Below are 23,532 nucleotides of genomic sequence, written 5' to 3' on the forward strand. Positions count from 1 at the left end.
AGGGCTTTGTAGTATTGCATGAAACTAATTAGCATTTTCGAATATGAGAGTAAATAGAGCCGATTATATTTATAAAAGTCACCTTGCCCGAGAGGTTTATTTGGTTTTCAAAACGTCACGCCAGGGTAAGCCTACATGGAGCACAGCCCTTATTTTGAAGTGTTTCTAAAATCCACTATGGGGAAAATGAATGGTGGAAAAATGATTGGAACCATTTCCCTGTTTGACCGCTAGGTTTTGTGGGTATTATGACGCTGCCACCGTGGTGCTCAATAAACCACGACAGAGAGGAAGAGGTGAAGGGAGTTTACTCCGCCCAAAATCTGTCCACGAAACAGGCCACGAAGTGAGGCATTTTTGCATGGAGGTCAATGAAAGTGTCCAATTTGGTCAACAACAGATGTAATTGCTCATTTGTTACATGAGGCTTATTTGATCTGTTGTAAGTTTCATAATGGTTATGTTGTTAGGAATTCGCTGATATGTGGAAGCACGTGGCATTTCGGAAACAAAAAAACCAAAAAAATGACTTTATATTGTTGTTCAGACTGGAACGAATTGCAAAAATCGCTGACTTTTATCTCCCTCACCAACTTCAAACATCTGCTATCTGAGCAGCTAACCGATCGCTGCAGCTGTACATAGTCTATCGGTAAATAGCCCACCCAATTGACCTACCTCATCCCCATACTGTTCATATTTATTTACTTTTCTGCTCTTTTGCACACCAATATCTCTGCCTGTACATGACCATCTGATCATTTATCACTCCAGTGTTAATCTGCAAAATTGTAATTATTTGCCTGCCTCCTCATGCCTTTTGCACACAATGTATATAGACTCTTTTTTTTCTACTGTGTTATTGACTTGTTAATCGTTTACTCCATGTGTAACTCTGTGTTGTCTGTTCACACTGCTATGCTTTATCTTGGCCAGGTCGCAGTTGTAAATGAGAACTTGTTCTCAACTGGCCAACCTGGTTAAATAAAGGTAAAATAAAAAACACGTATCTGCCCTTTCATTGGCTATAATGTTCTCACCTGATCTGGCCTCCTCCCTCCCGCCTTCCATCTTTGAGGACATGTAGTTCCATTGCTTGAGCGGTCACTCGATTATCTTGTCAATATAATAGAACATTTTTGACCACAATATGTGAAAACGATTTGATTGGTCACACGTCAAGGTGTGACGTGTACAGGGACGGTAACTGCCAAGGGACAAGCTTCGAGAATGCGTTTTCTTTCCGCCCTCTTTTCCATTCTTTTCATAAAATACTAGAGTAGGCAAGAGCGAACATGGAGGAATTGAGCGCCGTAGGAGAACAGGTTTTCGACGCTGAATGCATCCTGAACAAACGACTAAGAAAGGTTAGATGTTGTAAAATATAATTTTCTCATATCCCAAAATATTTTCTGCCCACAGTTTGGTAATATTTCCCTTCTCTATTTTCGCAGGGGAAGTTAGAGTTTCTTGTAAAGTGGAGGGGATGGTCATCCAAGTAAGTACAAGTGGTGCTGCAGCTGCGAGTGCAGCCTCAAACAATGAAAACAACAACAACGTGTCGCTTTTTGCTTCACTGTTGTAGTAAAATGATTAATACATTCCCTAAATTCGCTCGAAAACATGCTACACGTGAAAACGAGAAATTATGGTTTTACGCTTGCCTCCCCCTACTACTACTACTACTACTATTATTATGATTGGTTTTAAGGTTTGGAAATTAACCTAGTTAGTTATGCAAATCAAATAAATCGTTTAGGGGTTTGGTTTCTCGTATTCAATATCTGCTGGTTTGTCTATTTGACATTTTCTCAGTAATTAGGCCACACAAACTAGGCTATAGAAACTCATTTGATCACTTGCTTACTGGAGCTCTAGCTAATGGTTTATCAATCTAGCTTTATATTATATGCTTTGTTGATAAATAAATTACAAGCGGGAGTTGGTAGAGGTTTGGGTTGGGAAACGTATGCCGAGTCTGAAACACATCACACAAACTACAGTGTCCAGTTGGTACACTTGCCTAATTTTTGTGATGGTTGTTTAAATGTATATGCTAATGTGATATAGTTTATTTATTGCCTAACGTGACTCGGTAGTATACATAGAATCTTCGTAAGTCAGTCTTTCCCCCCTTTCGGGCGCTCCAGCTGCCAGCGCGTCCTTGTCACAGTTGCCCCTTTCCCTTGTCCCTTCTGTCCTTCTGTTTCATTGTTGCTATTAATCCCATCATCAATGGGCATTCTGCCTGTCACTCACACCCCGTTCTTAACCCAAATCCTCACATTGCTCTCGGATTCTGCCAGCGCCATCGACATGGTCAAGTTATTTACGTGTTGTGATATAAACAAGGTAAGACGTGGTTGGTGGAAATTATGTGCTTGCCAATTCGTGATCTCTTTCTACATTAACTCAGTATTGGCCCTTTTGAGATTCTCTGATTCCTGTGAAGGCGGCAGATCCTACACACTTGGCTTTAAATAAACCTCTCTCCTTATCTTCCCCCTTTGCTATGTGGTTAACCCTCCCACTCACAGCTCTTTGCATATGCCTCCCATCTCTACACTAGGTTACCCTCGGCCTCCTTTCTCCAACGCTATGTTAGGTTACGCTATGTTAGGTTACACTAGGCCTCTTATCTCTACACAGTCACTAGGGTATAGGTTATACTAGGTCTCTAGTCACTAGGTTAGATTACACTAGGCCTACATTTCATTAGTGGTACACTGGTCCGTCTGTCTAATCAGTGCATTGACTAACTTGTATCATCAACTTTTACCAAGAAGTACTGCAATGTGGACATTTGAAGTGATTTGAGTATTTTGATGGACATATTTTCCTTTTGCTTCAGGCACAATAGCTGGGAGCCCCAAGCGAACATCCTTGACCCAAGATTATTGGCTGCATTTAACAAGAGGTGAGTTTCTATTTGCCCAGGACCTCACTGAGTGAGCTATCCACTATATCCAAACAATGCCCTCTGAAATGCTCAGGCAGGGGTTAATAGTGCCCCATTCAAGCCAATGTGGAGCCCACAGATCGACATACAATCCTTGTTTTCAGGCTGTAAACACATCGATATGAGTTTAGGTTTCCCCAGCCCTTCAAGTTTTATTTGATGGTCGTTCTGTTCAAAATACATTTGATATAAAAATACATTATTTTGTATTGGTAAGGGATAAAATAATGCATTTGTAAAATAAAATGACTCATAAGTGCCAGTTAATCTTAAAACTGAAGGAGAGAAAATATTTCATTTCAAATGTATACTTTCTTTTGCAAACATACATTTGTAGAAGGATAACAACGATTTAAACGCATATACAGCAGGAAATGAGGGGGTGGAACAAATACAGGAACCAAATTTCCAAAAGTGAAAGCGTATCTAGTGATTTCAGATGAGCATTTGGGGATTTTTACTGCAACCCCTGATTTTGTTTTTGCCCAGCATTTGGCGTTGCAAGACCAGACAATACTTCACGAGATGTTACTTGTAAAAAATCCTGTCTCGCCATGAACACACAGTCCATATGTCTCTGTCAAGAAGAAGGCTACAAGTCTTGGATCACAGTGTTGTTTAGTGATAGAATACCCTCTCCTCAGATGGTTTCCAAAACACTCAACAGTGCTCGGTCTGTATCCTTGACTCCTGCTCTACTTCTACCATAACTACTGCTTATGAATGTTGTTTAGTGATAGAATACCCTCTCCTCAGATGGTTTCCAAAACACTCAACAGTGCTCGGTCTGTATCCTTGACTCCTGCTCTACTTCTACCATAACTACTGCTTATGAATGTTTCCTATATATTGTTTTTACAGTGAACAAGAAAAGGAAATCCTGATCTGCAAGAGAGGGAAAAGGCCGAGGGGCAGACCTCGAAAAGTTGTGGTATGCTTTCCTCAAGACCTTTACAAATATTGAAAAGTATTTTCTACCAAAATGTCATAAATATAATGTAATATGACTTCTCTCTTCCTCATTTCAGGAAACTGTGCCTGAAGTGTCAAAGTCAAGCAGCTCTTCATCATCGTCATCTTCGTCTGGCTCATCATCGTCATCTTCTTCCTCTTCCTCCTCATCGGATGATGACGACGACGATGATAACAACGATAGAAAGGCAAAGCCAGGTCCCAGAACACGGGAGCTCCACCCCGTCCCTCAGAAGAAAGCACAGATTGTTGTGGCCAAGCCGGAGCCCCAGAGGAAGAAGCGAGGCAGGAAAGCACTGCCTGCTGAAATGAAGGCCATTCAACAGAACAAGGGCCAGCGCAAGATCATAAAGACAGTTGCCAAAGACTCCCCTGCAGACCTCCGAGGTGGAATCAAGAAACCCTTTCACCCAGCCAGCTTCACCTTCATGGGGTTGAACAGCAGAGGCCCTCTGGGTGTCCAGAGCAGATGTTCCCTGGCCCAGGGTGGGACTACTAAAAACTCCATGAACACTGCAGCCTCTTGCCGGTCAAATACCTCAGCTTCTCTCTCTTTCAACCAGAGATCCAACCAGAGCAAGAGTCAAGCTTCTGACTTCAAACTGTCGGTCTCTGAAGTGGACAGTGGAGCAGGTTTGGACTTAAAAACGACTGCAAGCAAATCTCCTGGCGTAGCAGCGTTGAATTTGCATAACTCCAAACTCTCAACCAGCAATGGCAACCTGCAAGGAGCTTTTCAGCCACAGCTGGGTTCCCACAATGGGCAGAAGAAACCAGATGCCCCTGGGCAAACACCAGTGCAGCAGGTACCCAATAACAAAACTGCTGCCCCCTTCTCCACTCCTAAAGGCCCTGCCAACCAAGCTGCAAGCCTTCAGGCACTAAACCTGCAGAGTGTGAACAAATCAACACCGGGCAACGGTACTCCAGGCAATGGCACTGCGCCAGTGTCCAACCTGCGAAGCACCGCCAACCCAGCACGGAAAGACACAGTTGGTCAGTATGGTCTAGAGAATAATCTTGTCCAGAGTCCTGTCACGCCTGGTGGACAACAGCCCAGAAAGAACCATCCTGGAGTTGATAAGGTCAAAGCGGAGGAGATCAGTGAAGCGGGTGTCATGACAGAGAGGCCTGAGAGGCTGACTACAACAAGGGCCCAAGGGAGGGTTGAGAAGAGCATTGTCCAGAACCCCTCCGCAGAGGCCAGAGACATCCTGGGCAAGCGGGAGAGATCTGCCTCCAAAGACATTGGCAAGCAGGCCAAGGTCCTCCTGAGTGAGATGAGCACCGGTGAGGAGAGCACCTCCGACTCTGACCAGGATTCCCCCTACCCAAGTAACAGTCAGGACTTGTCCATCTCAGTCCAGACCGGCCAGGACTGGAAGCCCACTCACAGCCTGATCGAGCATGTGTTTGTTACTGACGTCACTGCCAATCTTGTCACTGTCACAGTCAAGGAGTCCCCAACCAGTGTGGGCTTCTTCAACATACATAATTATTGACTGAACACCGGTAATTGAGCTGCCTAGCAAAGGGGCTGCAAAGTAGACAGCAGAGGCCTTAAGTGGGGTATTGAATGAAGTAGATAAGTTAGAGCAGTGTTAATGCACATAGGTTTACTGCAGTGATGTGAAGTTTCCCCTTCTCTACAATGTATTAATCTGAAATCTGCAGACTTACTCTTTTGCTTTGCACTGTTAGTAAGACAATGTACTTTTGATATATTGTACACATGAAACAAAACAAGCTAATCAACTGGAGGAAAGCTTTGTCTTACGGGAACTATTCAGGGCCAGGTGTAAACTAGATTGGTAGCTTGTTTCATTACAAAGTAGTAATGCAACTCTTAAGGGATGTCATTATAATGTAGCTACCTCTAGTTTAATCCAGCTCTCGTTTTGTATTCAATATTCTTGTGAAGTTCTTCTGGAACGGCAAACTTGGAAGTACTGTTTTTTTTTTCTCCCTCGAGTATAAGATGTTGTGACCATTACAATCAATTTGCCAATTCACATTAGTGTAAAGCACTGTAGTCTTATGTTAAGTGTAAAATTCCAATGAAATGACAAATAATAGCAACATTTTCTGATTTGAAAATGTAATTACTGGAAGAGCTCTTGAAGCTATAACATTAACAAAGAAGTTTGCAAGGCAAACCCGGTGTTGCATTGAGGACCAAGTTCTCATCGGTTGAAAATGAGTTTATTTCCTCAGTGCAGTCAGTCTTATCAGTGAAGTATTCCACCCAGGCTGGAGTACGAGAGAAGAAGATACACTATCTCTGTTCTCCCCTAGTGCTCAGATAAGACCGGTTACTGGCCGAGGTTACTCCTCTCCCTTCAGGTCTGTGCTCGCACAACCCCACTAGGGCATTCACTGGCGGGTGTACTCCTGTCACCACTGGTGATTATTATGGATGAGCCCAGTGAATAATTGCTGGTATAGATATGGCAGGACGGTGATGGACAGCACACCTGATGTGACTCCTCCACTAACCCAGCCATAGTACCCGTGAGGGGCCTCTTTGTGCCTTTATGAGCACTGAGGGCAAGGGATTTCACTACTGTAGGAAGGGTGGAGGCAAAGGAAACCCAACAATGAACTAACTGCTTGGTATTGTTTTTCCTTGGCCACAAAAAAACACCAGATTGAGTGTTTAGCAGCTTGTGTTCAAAGTGTAGGCCGATGAAATGCTAGATATTTTCCTTTGTTACATGCAGTGTGCATACACACACCACAATCTCATTTTACTCGGCTGCATGGGATCAGGAGTTAGGCTCTGCTACCCACAGAAGAAAAATGTGTTTATCTGATGTAACTGAAAAGAAACCACAACGTCTACTGTCTTTCTGCTCCCTAGAGAGGAGTTTAGCTATACCACTTTTGAACTCCCCACTCTAATCGTACTCTGCAGACCATGCTTTAAATGTTCTACTAAAATGAATCAACAAAGGCGTTACCCCAAAGAAAGCTAACGTGTCAGGTTTGCAGAGAAGGATGGTTATTCTTGTGCATCTGTTAATTATACACAGAGGTGGTAATCATTGCTCCATACTTGTTTAAATCTTGCCACGCAGATGCACCGTGTTTGAAAGTGCAGTTGTGTCATGATGTAACCTATGTGGTAGTGTATTGTTCAAACAAATACAACAAGATATATTTTTAGTGGGAATTCTGGAGACACAACATTTGAGTGTGATTTGCCTCTCATACAGATCAGAGTAGCTAGGCATTGTCCAAACATGTTTATTCTTCAACTAGATTTACAATACTTACAGATTTACGGTCAAATTGACTAGACTAGGACCAGCAACCACTTAGGTGGTTTTAAGTGCTTGTATTCAGCTGTTTATGTTGATGGTTTCTATATGCCATAAACACTATTTGAGGCTATCTGGACCCTGGATTTGGAAAAATGTTCTCTCAAATATGTTCATATGCAAACATTACTGACATGATTAATCAGAAGCCTTGAAGGAAGACAAGGCATTGTGCCTTGATAGGTGAGAAATGACCCTCATCCACAGGGGTTCTTAAATGTTAGTGACATTTGACAATTTATGGGATGATGGGGCACTTACAACTGGATTGCTTTGATAATTGTATCTCACATTTGACATTAGCTGGAGCCAGGCTACGGACTCCTGTAACGGAGGTTTTATGTTTTCCTCGCTCCATTTCTCAAACTGTGACGCGAGGGAGTGAAGGCATTCAAGAAAAGACAATTGTTGGGCTGTGGTCTTTACACATTTGTAATCTTCTTTTGATATACTAACTATTTCATCTGAAGGCTGTATTCTTCAAACTATTTATTTAAACAAGGTCTTCAGGATAGGACAATGTCACCAATCTTTGTATTGTGCATGTTGTTGTGATATTAACCTTTAATAAATAGTACTTTCTTAATAAGTCTGGTAATTGTTTCTGTTTTCACTGATCATGTTGGGGGTGCCCCTTAACCCTCAACTCATAATTCCAACCCAAGTCATACACTTTCTGTTAATTGGCCTTAGTATTAGAAATTCTGCTGAATTTAAATAGCCAATAGGAGTCTGAATTAAATTATTAGGTACGTGTCAGTGTGTGTTACAAAAATACTCTTTGCAGGAGCCTCCTGAATATAATGTAGTTATTCGTTCAGTCACTAGATGCTGCTGTTGCATTTCAAACAAGGCCCATTCAGAATGGCGAACTATGTTTCTCCCCCTGTAGGTGTAACAGATGGATGGGTTCACCAATGTAAAGAGGGGTGAGCACTCACTCACACTCACGGGGTTGTGAGACTTGCTGTTCCATTTGAAAAGCACATACTCACATTTTTCACTCTGACAGATCAAATCACTATCTGGTTTAGCTCCTAATTGATCCAATTGGAAATATATAATTTCCCTTCATGGGGATGTGTCTGGCTGAGCTAGTTACAGTACTGTCATTCAGGGTGTTCTAATCTACAGCCCCCTCTGCCTCTATGTGCCTGCTCACCCTGGTCACATGCTCCCTGGCTTTGGATTTAACTCTACTGTAATAACAAAACAAATATCTACAGTAACAGTCAAAAGTTTGGATTCACCTACACATTCCAGGGTTTTTATTTTTTACAAGTTTCTACACTGTAGAATAATAGTTAAGACATAACTATGAAATAATACACATGGAATCATGCAGTAACCCAAAAATATATTTTATACTTGAGATTTTTCAAAGTAGCCAACCTTTGCCTTGATGACAACTTTGCACAATCGTGGCCTTCTCTCAACCAATTTCATGAGGTAGTTTTTCAAATGTATTTTTTATTTCACCTTTATTTAACCATGCAGGCCAGTTGAGAACAAGTTCTCATTTACAACTGCGACTTGGCCAAGATAAAGCAAAGCAGTGCGACACAAACAACACCACAGAGTTACACATGGAATAAACAATCGTACAGTCAATAACACAATAGAAAAGTCTATATACAGTATCTGCAAATTAGGTAAGATTAGGGAGGTAAGGCAATAAATAGTCCATAGTGGTGAAATAATTACAATTTAGCAATTAAACACTGGAGTGATAGATGTACAGAAGATGAATGTGCAAGTAGAGATACTGGGGTGCAAAGGAGAATAAAATAAATAAATAAACAATATGGAGATGAGATAGTTGGGTGGGCTATTTACAGATGGGCTATGTACAAGTGCAATGATCTGTAAACTGCTCTGACAGCTGATGCTTAAAGATAGTGAGGGAGATATGAGTCTAAAGCTTCAGTGGTTTTTGCAATTCGTTCCAGTCATTAGCAGTAGAGAACTGGAAGGAAAGGCGGCCAAAGAGGAATTGATTTTGGGGGTGACCAGTAAAATATACCTGCTGGAGCACGTGCTACAGGTGGGTGCCGCTATGGTGACCAGTGATCTGAGATAAGGCGGGGCTTTACCTAGCAAAGACTTATAGATGACCTAGAGCCAGTATGTTTGGCGATGAAGATGAAGTGAGGGCGAGCCAACGAGAGAGCCTACGAGAGCATGCAGGTCGCAGTGGTGGGTAGTATATGACTGCATCCAATTTGCTGAGTAGAGTGTGGTGGCTATTTTGTAAATGACATCGCCAAATTCAAGGATCGGTAGGATAGTCAGTTTTACGAGGGTATGTTTGGCAGCATGAGTGAAGGATGCTTTTTTGTGAAATAGGAAGCCGATTAAGAATAGACGAATAAGAAGAGACGTGCTTGGTCCAAGAAACATGAGCAATGGACATTAAACTGGTGGAAATCTGTCCTTTGGTCTGATGAGGCCACATTTGAGATTTTTGGTTCCAACCGCCATGTCTTTGTGAGACGCAGAGAAGATGATCTCTGCATGTGTAGTTCCCACCGGGAAGCATGGAGGAGGAGGTGTGATGGTGTGGGGGTGCTTTGCTAGTGATCTATGCATAGTCACTTTAATAACTCTACCTACATGTACATATTACCTCAATTACCTCGACACCGGTGCACATTGACTCTGTACCAGTACCCCCTGTATTTAATCCCACTATTGTTATTTACTGCTGCTCTTTAATTATTTGTTATTCTTATCTCCTACTTTTTTTCTTAGGTATTTTCTTAAAACTGCATTGTTGGTTAAGGGCTTGTAAGTAAGCATTTCACTGTAAGGTCTACTACACCTGTTGTATTCGGCGCATGTGACAAATAACATTTGATTTGATTTATTTAGAATTCAAGGCACACTTAACCAGCATGGCAACCACACCATTCTGCAGCCCATCTGCAGCCCATCCCATCTGGTTTGCGCTTAGTGGGACTATCATTTGTTTTTCAACAGGACAATTACCCAACACACCTCCAGGCTGTGTAAGGGCTATTTGACCAAGAAGGAGAGTGATGGAGTGCTGAATCAGATGACCTGGCCTTCACAATCATCCGACCTCAACCCAATTGAAATGGTCTGGGATGGGTTGGACCGCAGAGTGAAGGAAAAGCAGCAAACAAGTGCTCAGCATATGTGGGAACTCCTTCAAGACTGTTGGAAAAGTATTCCAGGCTAAGCTGGTTGAGAGAATGCCAAGAGTGTGCAAAGCTTTCATCAAGGCAAAGAATATATTTTGATTTGTTTAACACTTTTTTGGTTGCTACATGATTCCATGTTTTATTTCATAGTTTTGTTGTTTTCACTATTATTCTACAATGTAGAAAATAGTAGAAATAAAGAAAACCCCTTGAATGAGTAGGTGTGTCCAAACATTTGACTGGTATTGTATGTTGATATCACATCTCTATGTCCTCTGCCCACCCATCACAATAAAATCTGTCTGCTCAACATCAAATTATGGATGCAAGCCAACTTCTCAAAGCCAAAGAGTAAAAAGCAGTGGTGTAAAGTACTTAAGAAAAATACTTTAAAGTACTACTTAAGTAGTTTTTAGGGGTATCTACTTTGCTATTTATATTTTTGACAACTTTTACTTCACTACATTCCAAAAGCAAATAATGTACTTTCTACTCCATTTATTTTCCCTGACACCAAAAGTACTTTGAATGCTTAGAAGAACAGGAAAATTGTCCAATTCAAGCACTTAAAGAGAAAATCCCTGGTTATCCCTACTGCATCTGATCTGGCGTACTCACTAAACACAAATGCTTTAGTGTCGCCTGGTTTACTTAATATAAGGGATTTGAAATGATTTATACTTTTGATCCATAAGTATATTTTAGCAATTACAGTTACTTTTGATACCTAAGTTTGTTTAAAACCAAATACTTTTAGACTTTTACTGAAGTAGTATTTTACTGGTTGACTTTCAATTCTACTTTAGTTATTTTCTATTAATGTATCTTTACCTTTACTCAAGTTTGACAATTGGGTACTTTTTCCACCACTGGTAAAAAGTGTGCTGGAAAAGCTGGGTGGTTTCAACATGATTGAGGGTGTCACGGTCTCTCCCTGCCCCCAGGCCTGAAACCTTGGTGTTACCTTTGACCCCACTCTCTCATCTGAGTGTCACATCAAGAACATTGAGATGGTCTCCTTTTTCCATTGAGTTTGCCCCTTACCCAACCTGATGAAGGAAAACGGATACACACCTTTGTGACAAGCTAACAGAACTAACTGTTACCACTATTCTGTGTCATTAGTTCCAGATCCCTGCACACACTTAAGTTGATTCAGAACTCCAGCCCAGAGCTCCAGCTCAGAGCTGAGCCAAATCCCCAATCCTGGACCCATATCACACCTACAACAGCACTGGATCCCTATCAAAGACGGGATTGATTCTAACTTAGACATTTCTTACAGTTTCCAAACACCAGACTCCACTACCTCTCCAGTTGCCAGGACTAAGACAACTCTTTATTCACAACTGAGATCACAAAGAACCTGATACAGCTATTGATTGTATAAAGGATGAAGTAAACCAGGTTAGTGTTTGGCCAGAAATGATCAAACAGCTGATCATCAAACTGTCTGATTGCATCTAAATGTTACAGGAAAAAACATATTCAAAATCACTAGCCAATGACTTTAATCGTACATGTCAAAAGACAAAGGCATTGTTCATTCAGTTTTAACTGTACAAGCTCTCCTCCAACTTATTTGCAAGCCAGAATCATTTCATGAACACACATGTAAGCAAACAACACCCCCCCAAATTAAAAGATAATATGTTGGATGTTGCCATGTCCCATTGGCTTATCTAATTCAATTCAAACTGAAGGCCCTGGGTCACTCTCTCGGGAGGAGCAGACACTTGAGGCAGTATTAGCTCCTTTACCATGAAGCCAGGAGTGTAACGTTATGTTACATATCTCCAGTGGAGCGTCACCCCTGTCTCCTGGCTGCCTAGGTCTATTAACTCTGAGTGGACAGTGTCACACTTGACCCCTGGGTGTTATGTGACCTGTAGCCGTGACCGATAAGCAGAGTGTTCTGTGTTCTCTGTTCCACTACAGATATGGTTGGGGAGGTCAGACTGAGGTTTCTTCCTGGAGGGTCGCCTTTCGCACAACACAGTGACATAAGTCAGTATTTCAGGAGTCACATCGGCTTCATGACTCATACATCATGGTGACTACAAAAAGATGACTTGGGTTTAAGTCTTACAAAGGTCAACGCTGCTCAGTTCCCTTTGACTATTGGGCTCAGGGTGTAACATACAGTGCTCATCGCTATCCATGCATACAAGTGTATGGCTGACTAATGCAGGGATTGTTACTTTGTGTCACGGCCGTCGAAAGAAGCAGACCAAGGTGCAGCGTGGTCAGCGTACATATTCCTTTTATTTAGGATGACGCTGACAAAAACAATAAAACCGTGATGCTTAAGGGCTATGTGCCACAAACAAAGTCAACTACCCACAATCACAGGTGTGAAAAAGGGCTGCCTAAGTATGGTTCCCAATCAGAGACAATGATAGACAGCTGTCTCTGATTGAGAACCATACCCGGCCAAAACAAAGAAATACAAAACATAGAAAATAGAACATAGAATTCCCACCCAAATCACACCCTGACCAAACCATAATAGAGACATAAAAAGCTCTCTAAGTTCAGGGCGTGACACTTTGGCCCTCCCTAGACAAGAAGATTACACCCTATACTTCATAGTTTTGTTTGGCAGCACTTTTAAAACTAGTCTAAATCTGTAAAATATCCCCAACCCATTGTGCTTAAATCTATTATGAGTGCATTACAGTCAAAAGGTCCATGTTAAAGGTCCAATGCAATATTATATAATTTCTGGGTAACAATTAAGTAACTTACTGTGATTGTTCTGAATTAAAAACTAGCTTCTAGGACATTCTGGGAGTGGTCTGAGTGGGGAGGGGAAATCTGAACTCCAGCTGTTATTGACAGAGAGGATTAGACCTCTTTCTTATTGGTCTATTAATTAATGTACCCCTCGGTAATGACAACAGGCAGTCCAAACCACCATCCCACCAAAACATGATGACATTTGAGGTGGTCTTTTCCAACAGCTCTTACACTAAAAGGGCATTATCATAATATTCCCAATACTATACACTATATATACAATAGTATGTGGACACCCGTTGAAATTTGTGGATTTGGCTATTTCAGCCACCCCAGTTGCTGACAGGTGTATAAAATCTCCATGGACAAACATTGTCAGTAGAATGGCCTTACTGAAGAGCTCAGTGACTTTCAACGTGGCACAATCATAGGATGCCATCTTGCAAACAAGTTCATTCATAATTTCTGCCCTGCTAGAGCTGCGCCGGTTAACTGTAAGGGCTGTTATTGTGAAGTGGAAATATCTAGGAGCAACAACGGCTCAGCCGCGAAGTGGTAGGCCACACAAGCACACAGAACATGACCACTGAAGTGCTTAGCACATAAAAATCATATGTCCTCGGTTGCAACACTTACTACCGAGTTCCAAACTGCCTCTGGAAGCAACGTCAGCACAAGAACTGTTCGTCTGGAACTTCATGAAATGGTTTTCCATGGCAGAACAACCGCACACAAGCCTAAGATCAGCATGCCAAGAGTCGGCTGGAGTGGTGTAAAGCTCGCCGCCATTGGACTCTGGAGCAGTGGAAACGCGTTCTCTGGAGTGATGACACTTCACCAACTGGCAGTCTGAGGGACAAATCTGGGTTTGGCGGATGCCAGTTTGTCGAGATCGGTGTGGAAGAACGTGACTGACCTGCACAGAGCCCTGACCTCAACCCCATCGAACACCTTCAGGATGAATTGGAACGCCGACACTTCTCCGACCTCACAAATGCTCTTGTGGCTGAATGAAAGCAAGTCCCTGCAACAATGTTCAAACATCTAGTGGAAAGACTTCCAGAAGAGTGGAGGAAATATATATAAAACACAGGAAAATCCCATCTTTGACTGCACTGGGCCTTTAAGCATTGTTTGTCTGTAATAAAAAGAGACTGCTCATTGGGCGATTTCACATGCCTCCAGCCCTCAGCTAGTCCCCCAATCCCTACCACCTTTCAATACACAGACACCCCTTTCTCTCACCACCCATATATTTAGACACTCTTAAAACACTGTCACAAAGAATGACTAACTGACAGAAGTTATCATTACAAAGCGCTAGATTCCTTAATTTATAGAGATCCCCATCCCGATACTGTGGAATTTTCCCAAAATAAATTAATGTAAACACTTCAGCAACAGAGGCACTCACAGTGGCCTGGTATGCATAAACAGTATGAACAGTGTGACACAGTGTAATCCCCCCACCCCACCCCTGACTTCAGGCCGGTCTGGAAATGTGGAGCCCCTACCCCCCCCATCCATCTTACATGGCAATAACACCCTGCCCAAATTGGTGTTGTTTTGGAGACTCCAAGCTGTGATCAGCTTTCTCTACTAGATCACATTGTCTATTTTATACATTTACACACAGTATTCTAATAATGTAATGACATAGTCGGCAATAATGTTTGTATTTTTGTTTTGTTTCCCCTAAACTTTCGGATTACAACCAGGGGCTGGTTGTATTTAAACTGCTCTCCAACTTTAACGATGGTTGGTACTCGATTTCAAAGGACTGTTTAGAAATCTGATACAACCCTCCAGCAAAGCCTACCTTTTTCACCCACATCTCCCATGGTCTGTTTCTAAATCACTCTGTTGAAGCAGTGTAAACAAACGTCAGTTTGCCCTCTGATATTGAGAGGCAAGACAAGCGGCAGTCCTCCACTATGACAACACGGCCTCAGACAGACGATGTCATCCGTCTTACCTCACTCGCCATCCATCACTGTGCCGGAGTCGACATGTCTGACAGTCCCACTCTCGCTGTTCTAACTGGCACAGGCATCCACATCTGTCACATTTTCCTCCAGGCTTACTTTATTACACCACATGACCCCCCCCACCCCTTGCATTCATGGACACCTGAAGGGCAAGCAAGCAGAGAGAAAATATATTGATTAGTCCCAGTATCTGATGTCATCTTGGTTCCATAAACACTTCTTCCACTGCTGCGTCAGCTAGGTTCTTTGGCTGTCCCCATAGGGTAGCCCTTTGAAGAACCCCTTTTGGTTCCAGGTAGAACCCTATTGGGTTCCATGTAGAACCCTTTCCCCAGAGGGTTCTACATGGAACCAAAATAGTTTTAACTGGAACCATAAAAGGTTCTAATTGGAACCGAAAAGGGTTATCCTATGGGGACAGCTGAAGAACCCTTCTGGAAACCTTTTTCTAAGAGTGTATAGAGTATGTCTTGTCCTGAAACTGGGATTCTACAGCCACAAAATGCAACAAGCTGGCAGCTGTGACAACTCCCCAGCTATCTGATATCATGTATTGATACATGAATAGAGAGCCATTAAGGTGTATGTACACATCGTCTGGTTGATCGACAAGATAAACAGACAAGATAGATAGATTCATGAATATGCAGACAGTCAGACAAACAGGTTGGTCCCACAATCAGATACAAATTGGGGAGTGAAATCGGTCCATACAATCCACTGTGTTATGACAGGGAAGACCTTGTTGGAAGGTCTTCCCTCGTGAGCTGCTACCACCCACAGGCAGGGATCTCCCTCTACTGTCAAACTGAGTTAGGGTTAGTCCAGCTGTATCGAATTAAATACAGAAAGCAGACAGAAGGTGCCAGGGCAGTGTTCGTCTTTCAGATCTGCCCATCATTTGTATAAGTATAACTCTTCTAAAACTCTGACACTTAGATCCCAGTCTAATTCGGTTAAGAGGGAGAGCAACCGTTGATAGACTCTCAGGGCATTAAAGTCTACATACTGCATCAAACAGGTACTTATATGATATTAGCTGAGAACACAGCATATTGCACTGCAACCTTATAACACTGCATGTTTTCACCATGTTTCATACCGCTTAAAAAAAGACCAGGAAGACCCAGACCTGTCTTGTTGTAGCATTGTCAATAACAGAGGCTGAAGAGATTTTTGACTGGGCATTTCACTCTGTCTTGATATTTGTTAAGAACTCTCATCCTGGGCAACAAGTGATTTTGCCAAACCTTTTTTACATGGGCAGCCTGTGTACAAAATGTGTTCATGAAAAAAAAGATTAAAAAGAGGATCCCTTGGCCAATGCACATAAAAACTCACAAACCCACTTGCACCGGGAGAGGCCCGCTCCGATAAATCAGCGACGCGCCAAGAACAAGGGCCGGTGCCGGCAGACCTGTGTGCAACAGGACATCTCTATCGGTGAATTTCACAGGTCATTACTCTGGCTCCAGCCATCGCAGCCTCCAGTGGCTCTAGAGACGGCCAGCTTGTTCTCAGAGACAACAGCTTACTGGGCTTTGTGCTGGCTAAACAAGCGTGTCTGTCTCACAGCGGTAGATTCATGTGTAGATAGAGGGCTCGCTCCTTAGGGAGACCTGTAGAGGAGCCATCCATCAACCTTTGGAGGCCATTACAAAATAACAAAATCAAAAGGAGGGCCCACTGATGTCTGTTTTCCAGTGCAGGAGGGAGAACAGAGGAAGGGGAGTATCTCCCAGAGTTATCCACATAATGTTCCAGTCACAATTCAATAGACAGAGGCGGAAGAGTTACTGTTATGGGGGGAAGTAACAGTGGCCGCTTTGACCAAAGAGAGGGAAATTATTCCACCAATGCCCTAATGAGCACATGAACACTGTTTAGCATGCTCTGACGGAGTCGAAGCCTGAGCTGATGGCGGAGGTGTAAAATTCATCAGTAACAGACCACCCTTTCTTACACAGCTGAAATAAAATGGCTCTGCATTTATATTTTTGGGGGGGCCTATGACATTAGTCCATCTAGGCTACAGTCTCAGGGCAATCTTGATGACTTGTGTGTAGCAATCATGGTGTGGATTACTTTAGAGGAGGAAAGGTAATACAAACAACTTCTGACATTTGCTTCAAGCTGGTCGATCAAACACGAACCCCACCGGGAGAAAATCTTGTTTCCATTGCTTGTGCAAAGTTGTTTAGGAAAGGAGATCAGGACGTGACGACTCAGTGGACCTGAGAACACACAGCTTCACAGAGGCGCCAGGTTGTAATTAACACTTTGCAGATTGCGTTTACAGGACTGACATGGGCTGTCCCACTTTTATTACCCCCTGGGCTTTACTCCTGCCTTCCAGGGGGAAAACATTCTCTGCTTGATGGTGTCCTGTGTGAAAACTCTGGACAGCTTGGATGGTGTTGCTGGCGCAAGTCAACTGATTTTCATTAACACTTATTTCTCTTAGGCAAGGATCATGAAAATATCACTGGCACGCTCTCTACCAGATCCACAGTTCTAATTGGATATCAACTCACACTGAGGGGAGACACTGGAGTTTTACAACCTTTATCTATTTTTATCTCCTTATCTGTGGTCCTGATTAGTTTATTTGGCCTCATGCTGTCATTCTAACAGACTTGTTAGAGCAATCCATGTCTTGGCAGTGGGTCGGCAGGCGGGCAGCTTGGAGGCTGGAGGAAGTGTAATAATTTTCATGCAGCTCGTAATTTTCCCTCCGGAATACACACGCACGCACGCACAGACAGACAGACAGACAGACAGACAGACAGACAGACAGACAGACAGACAGACAGACAGACAGACAGACAGACAGACAGACACCACACACGCACACAAACTGGGCTTCAAAGTTAACATTCCAGCTTAATAAAGAGGCCGGTGTAAATCTACAAATACGCTCGGCACACTGACCTGATAGTGTGAGATTCACCTCATTCAGCTCTCCTCAAACAAGCCACTCAGTCTGGAGTTTCTAAACCTGGGAGCAAACACAACACTAAAGACAGACTAATGAAAGTCTCCGACGCCATGCAGGGGATCTATGACTGCCACACACACACACATCCTGTCCTGTTGATTGGGCCAGTAAGCAGACATTGTTGGGGAGTGTGAGGTGTGCCTCTTGGAAACACTAAATGAATGTGCCCCACTGAGCCCTCACTAGGGAGGCTGATGGAATGAGCTAAAAGGGTTTTGCACTGTCTACCATCAGAGAGAAACAGATCACTCACTAAAATGAGGGCACATTATACTCAGTACTAGTTTTTGCTACATGACATGACTTCCTCAATACAATATAGTCTTGGTCATGTGGCCCATAGTTGTGATAGCCTACTAAAGCAATTTAACATGTCTCTTAAAAAATGGGCCTTACCGTAGCGTCAAATCCTAACTTTCGATACACCGATAAAAGTGGAAATGTTGCGTTGCCAATGGGTAAAAGGTGTGGTCATTTGAAAATAACACTTCTGTAATGAGTATAAAATAATGATACGTGTGAGTATGAAAGTTAAAAGTTATGATTTGGCGAAGAAAGTTAAGAGAGGAACGATTGGAGAGGAACGTTTCAAGGATGCACATTGACAGACAGAATGTCAGGTTTAAATGAGGAGCATTCTGAGATGAGGAGCTGTGGGAATACCATCTGCTTTGATGTAGGCCACTAGATGGCATATATGCATTAAAATAATGAGCACTTCAGAGAAGTAAGAAAGAGCAGTGAGTAAGATTGCCTCATTAATGATGCAGAAATCATCTGATGACCTGACCAAGACAACACCCTTACTGACTAAAGATGCATCCGGATAGAAGTAGACAATAAAACAATCCTTCTATCATATTGTACAACTGATTAGAAGACATCTTAGATTCCATTTTCCAGTGAAATACCATTGAGTCTAGTACCGACTTTCAACTATAGCAAAAACTACTGGGCTGAATCTGAGAAGCTATAGATCAGAACACTGGGACTGTTCCGTCTTAATGGGGAAAAGCCTGCCTGGATTTCACATCCACCTCACAAAGCCACGCTGCTGTCTTAAACACTTCACATTGAATTAGATTGAAGTGAAAACCCACTGTTCGGAGAGAGGGGTGCATCTTTCCACTCCAGGCCTGGGTGATAAATCTAAAGCCCTCCCTCGTCTGCTCCCTGCTTCTCTTGCTCCTCTCTTTTTATAAGCCTTCTACTTCTCCCCCTGTTCAAGCATTTACTGCAACGATAACTGTGATGATAAAGAACACCTTTTTTCAAAGTATCCTCACTTTTCTCTCTTTCAGAAGTTGGTCTACTGCCCTGAATGAGCTCTTGATACTGTTAACAACATTCTTATTGTGCTAAAGCAAACCAGACAAATTGTTTGTGCAATGATCTAATCATACACCGAAACCCTCATGAATCTATAACTTGACATGAGATGTAAATGAGTGGCATGACTGACAAACTCCCTCCATTGTTAATGAACTCTAAAAGAGTTTGGTCCAGGACAGCAGTGACATTTATAATGATGTCAGCTCAGTCAATGCACACTGACTTATTACCTTGCAGTTCTATACACATGAATAAGCCCCGAGTGTCACAATGACTTACAAATTGGAAATAGGTAACAAACAGGACCATGATTGGCATGACAACAGTGGAAGCCATGCAGATTTCCTATTGGATTAGTGCAAACCTTGAACACTGTCCATTGATCAAGCAGGAAGCCCACAGGCTTCTCTTTCACTGAGCCAGAAACCCATTTGGTCTTAAATCTGACTTGGTACGAAAGTAATGGTACATAAACATTTGCTGAGTTCGCCAAACCAATTGAACAGATCAATGGGAGTATTCTTATGAAAGCTTTAGATAAAATGATGAACTTCTTTTCAGAACGATCTGTCATCATTCATGAGAATCAAGCCTTTTCTGAGGTAATGTGACCTATTTCAACGACTGGTTGATCTTAACCACATGAGAACAGTGTTCACAAAGTTTTGTCCTGAAAGTCAAAGACCGACCTGCCTGATTCTCAAAGAAAATCCAGTCCAACTTTTGTATCTGATCAAAGTCAGCAAGGCCTCTCTCAATGCACTATACAACAGTGTGGCAAATCGATAAATGAACCTGAGAGTGACGGTTGGCTTCGTAACGCACTGTGGCAGAATGATAGCTTTCTGCAGAGACTTGGCATGCACACAGGAGTGGGTAAACTTGAATGTGGTGGGGTTTCGGGACGTGCCACAGAGGGGATGGTTAGGGGGAACAGGGAGACACAGGAGAGGAATGATGGACGGCTCACACGCCAGCCATTGTGAGAAAATTATAGCGAGGTGCCGCCAACTGAGGCAGCATGGCGGCTGGCCAAAGGCCCGGGAGAACAAAGGCCCAGGATCCCTGTGTGTGAGTGAGCGCCGGCCTGCCCACAGAGCCTCAAACGTTCATATTTACATGCGACGCTGAAGAGTTAATTGCAGTGAATTCCTGCGCTGGGTGAAAAGTGGGGGCTGTTGTGTTTTATTTTACATAACAAACACGTTGTTTCTAAGCTCCCTTTTTTGCTTCCAAGGCTCTCTGAAAGAAAAAATGCAAAGAGTATTTGAGCACTTGTTATTCAAGAGGTTGATTGCAACTTCGATATAATGCACCCAAGGCAAAAAAAAACAACCTTGTAATTAATCACTCAAATTGTGAAAAATGTGTTGTGATTCAGTGGAGAATATAAAAAGTGTGCTGAAAACTATGTTTATAATACAGCAGACCAAGATTTGGAGAATGGAATTCTTAGAACCTTGGGGGAATAGGGAAACAAACAACTAATTGAAGTTTACATTTCATGAATGTGTTTGGCATGTGTTGAGGTAACTCTGGTGCTCCGCAAAAGTTAACGTTTTAGGTTTGATACTAATCAGCAGTGGCTCCTTGGGGAAAACATTCATTCTCCATACATTCCTCAGATTATACTGTGATAATGGAAAATAATTTCTATTTGATTCATAAGTTCACAGAAATGTTGCTGCTGGACATGTTTTCAATAGCTGGAGGGCTAGGGGGCCCTTTAACAAACCTCGTCTTCACAGTGGTTGATGGACAAAGGCCAAAATGTTTCAGGGTTGCTACGGTTCCTGATCTTTCGTAAACGAGCAGTGCCCTCTCGCCTCAGACTTGACTATGCTATTCCTAGCACATCAAAGTAGAGCTGACCTTGCATACCAGATGAGGTTTGGATTAATGGGTTTGGGATATCAAATCCACCACTTCACCCCCATGAACCATCAAAACCAAGTCAAAGACATTCACAGAGGAAAAAATGCAAAAAAATCAACATCAACCTGTCCATGTGTCTCATCCGAACACCGTGACCAAGACAGGGCTAAGCAACAAGAGAGGATATTTCAAAAGCCTCCAATTATCTGATGTGTGGGAGCATACAATGAAATACGCTCGACCTCATCTTTACTAGATGCTGTTCTTCCACTAACCTCATTGCAACTCCCCTCCAAGTCTCCGACCACTACCTTGTATCCTTTTCCCTCTCGCTCTCATCCAACACTTCCCACACTGCCCCTACTCGGATGGTATCGCGCCGTCCCAACCTTCGCTCTCTCTCCCCCGCTACTCTCTACTCTTCCATCCTATCATCTCTTCCCTCTGCTCAAACCTTCTCCAACCTATCTCCTGATTCTGCCTCCTCAACCCTCCTCTCCTCCCTTTCTGCATCCTTTGACTCTCTATGTCCCCTATCCTCCAGGCCGGCTCGGTCCTCCCCTCCCGCTCCGTGGCTCGACGACTCATTGCGAGCTCACAGAACAGGGCTCCGGGCAGCCGAGCGGAAATGGAGGAAAACTCGCCTCCCTGCGGACCTGGCATCCTTTCACTCCCTCCTCTCTACATTTTCCTCCTCTGTCTCTGCTGCTAAAGCCACTTTCTACCACTCTAAATTCCAAGCATCTGCCTCTAACCCTAGGAAGCTCTTTGCCACCTTCTCCTCCCTCCTGAATCCCCCCCCCCTCCTCCCTCTCTGCAGATGACTTCGTCAACCATTTTGAAAAGAAGGTCGACGACATCCGATCCTCGTTTGCTAAGTCAAACGACACCGCTGGTTCTGCTCACACTGCCCTACCCTGTGCTCTGACCTCTTTCTCCCCTCTCTCTCCAGATGAAATCTCGCGTCTTGTGACGGCCGGCCCACCAACAACCTGCCCGCTCGACCCTATCCCCTCCTCTCTTCTCCAGACCATTTCCGGAGACCTTCTCCCTTACTTCACCTCGCTCATCAACTCATCCCTGACCGCTGGCTACGTCCCTTCCGTCTTCAAGAGAGCGAGAGTTGCACCCCTTCTGAAAAAACCTACACTCGATCCCTCCGATGTCAACAACTACAGACCAGTATCCCTTCTTTCTTTTCTCTCCAAAACTCTTGAACGTGCCGTCCTTGGCCAGCTCTCCCGCTATCTCTCTCAGAATGACCTTCTTGATCCAAATCAGTCAGGTTTCAAGACTAGTCATTCAACTGAGACTGCTCTTCTCTGTATCACGGAGGCGCTCCGCACTGCTAAAGCTAACTCTCTCTCCGCTGCTCTCATCCTTCTAGACCTATCGGCTGCCTTCGATACTGTGAACCATCAGATCCTCCTCTCCACCCTCTCCGAGTTGGGCATCTCCGGCGCGGCCCACGCTTGGATTGCGTCCTACCTGACAGGTCGCTCCTACCAGGTGGCGTGGCGAGAATCTGTCTCCTCACCACGCTCTCTCACCACTGGTGTCCCCCAGGGCTCTGTTCTAGGCCCTCTCCTATTCTCGCTATACACCAAGTCACTTGGCTCTGTCATAACCTCACATGGTCTCTCCTATCATTGCTATGCAGACGACACACAATTAATCTTCTCCTTTCCCCCTTCTGATGACCAGGTGGAGAATCGCATCTCTGCATGTCTGGCAGACATATCAGTGTGGATGACGGATCACCATCTCAAGCTGAACCTCGGCAAGACGGAGCTGCTCTTCCTCCCGGGGAAGGACTGCCCGTTCCATGATCTCGCCATCACGGTTGACAACTCCATTGTGTCCTCCTCCCAGAGCGCTAAGAACCTTGGCGTGATCCTGGACAACACCCTGTCGTTCTCAACTAACATCAAGGCGGTGGCCCGTTCCTGTAGGTTCATGCTCTACAACATCCGCAGAGTACGACCCTGCCTCACACAGGAAGCGGCGCAGGTCCTAATCCAGGCACTTGTCATCTCCCGTCTGGATTACTGCAACTCGCTGTTGGCTGGGCTCCCTGCCTGTGCCATTAAACCCCTACAACTCATCCAGAACGCCACAGCCCGTCTGGTGTTCAACCTTCCCAAGTTCTCTCACGTCACCCCGCTCCTCCGCTCTCTCCACTGGC

General features: G+C 43.6%; 1 protein-coding gene across 1 annotated transcript; it reads left to right on the forward strand.

Annotated features, from left to right (window-relative positions):
• The first annotated feature begins 1,214 nt into the window (after positions 1–1,214).
• On the forward strand, positions 1,215–7,840 carry LOC118378987 (chromobox protein homolog 2-like). Its single transcript, XM_035765988.2, has 5 exons — positions 1,215–1,367; positions 1,455–1,498; positions 2,852–2,917; positions 3,821–3,890; positions 3,988–7,840. The coding sequence occupies exons 1-5, from the start codon at positions 1,296–1,298 to the stop codon at positions 5,431–5,433; spliced, it is 1,698 nt and encodes a 565-aa protein (XP_035621881.1). The 5' UTR covers positions 1,215–1,295; the 3' UTR covers positions 5,434–7,840.
• Positions 7,841–23,532: the final 15,692 nt, after the last annotated feature.

Source organism: Oncorhynchus keta, chromosome 32 (genome assembly GCF_023373465.1).
Source record: "Oncorhynchus keta strain PuntledgeMale-10-30-2019 chromosome 32, Oket_V2, whole genome shotgun sequence".
NCBI lineage: Eukaryota > Metazoa > Chordata > Actinopteri > Salmoniformes > Salmonidae > Oncorhynchus > Oncorhynchus keta.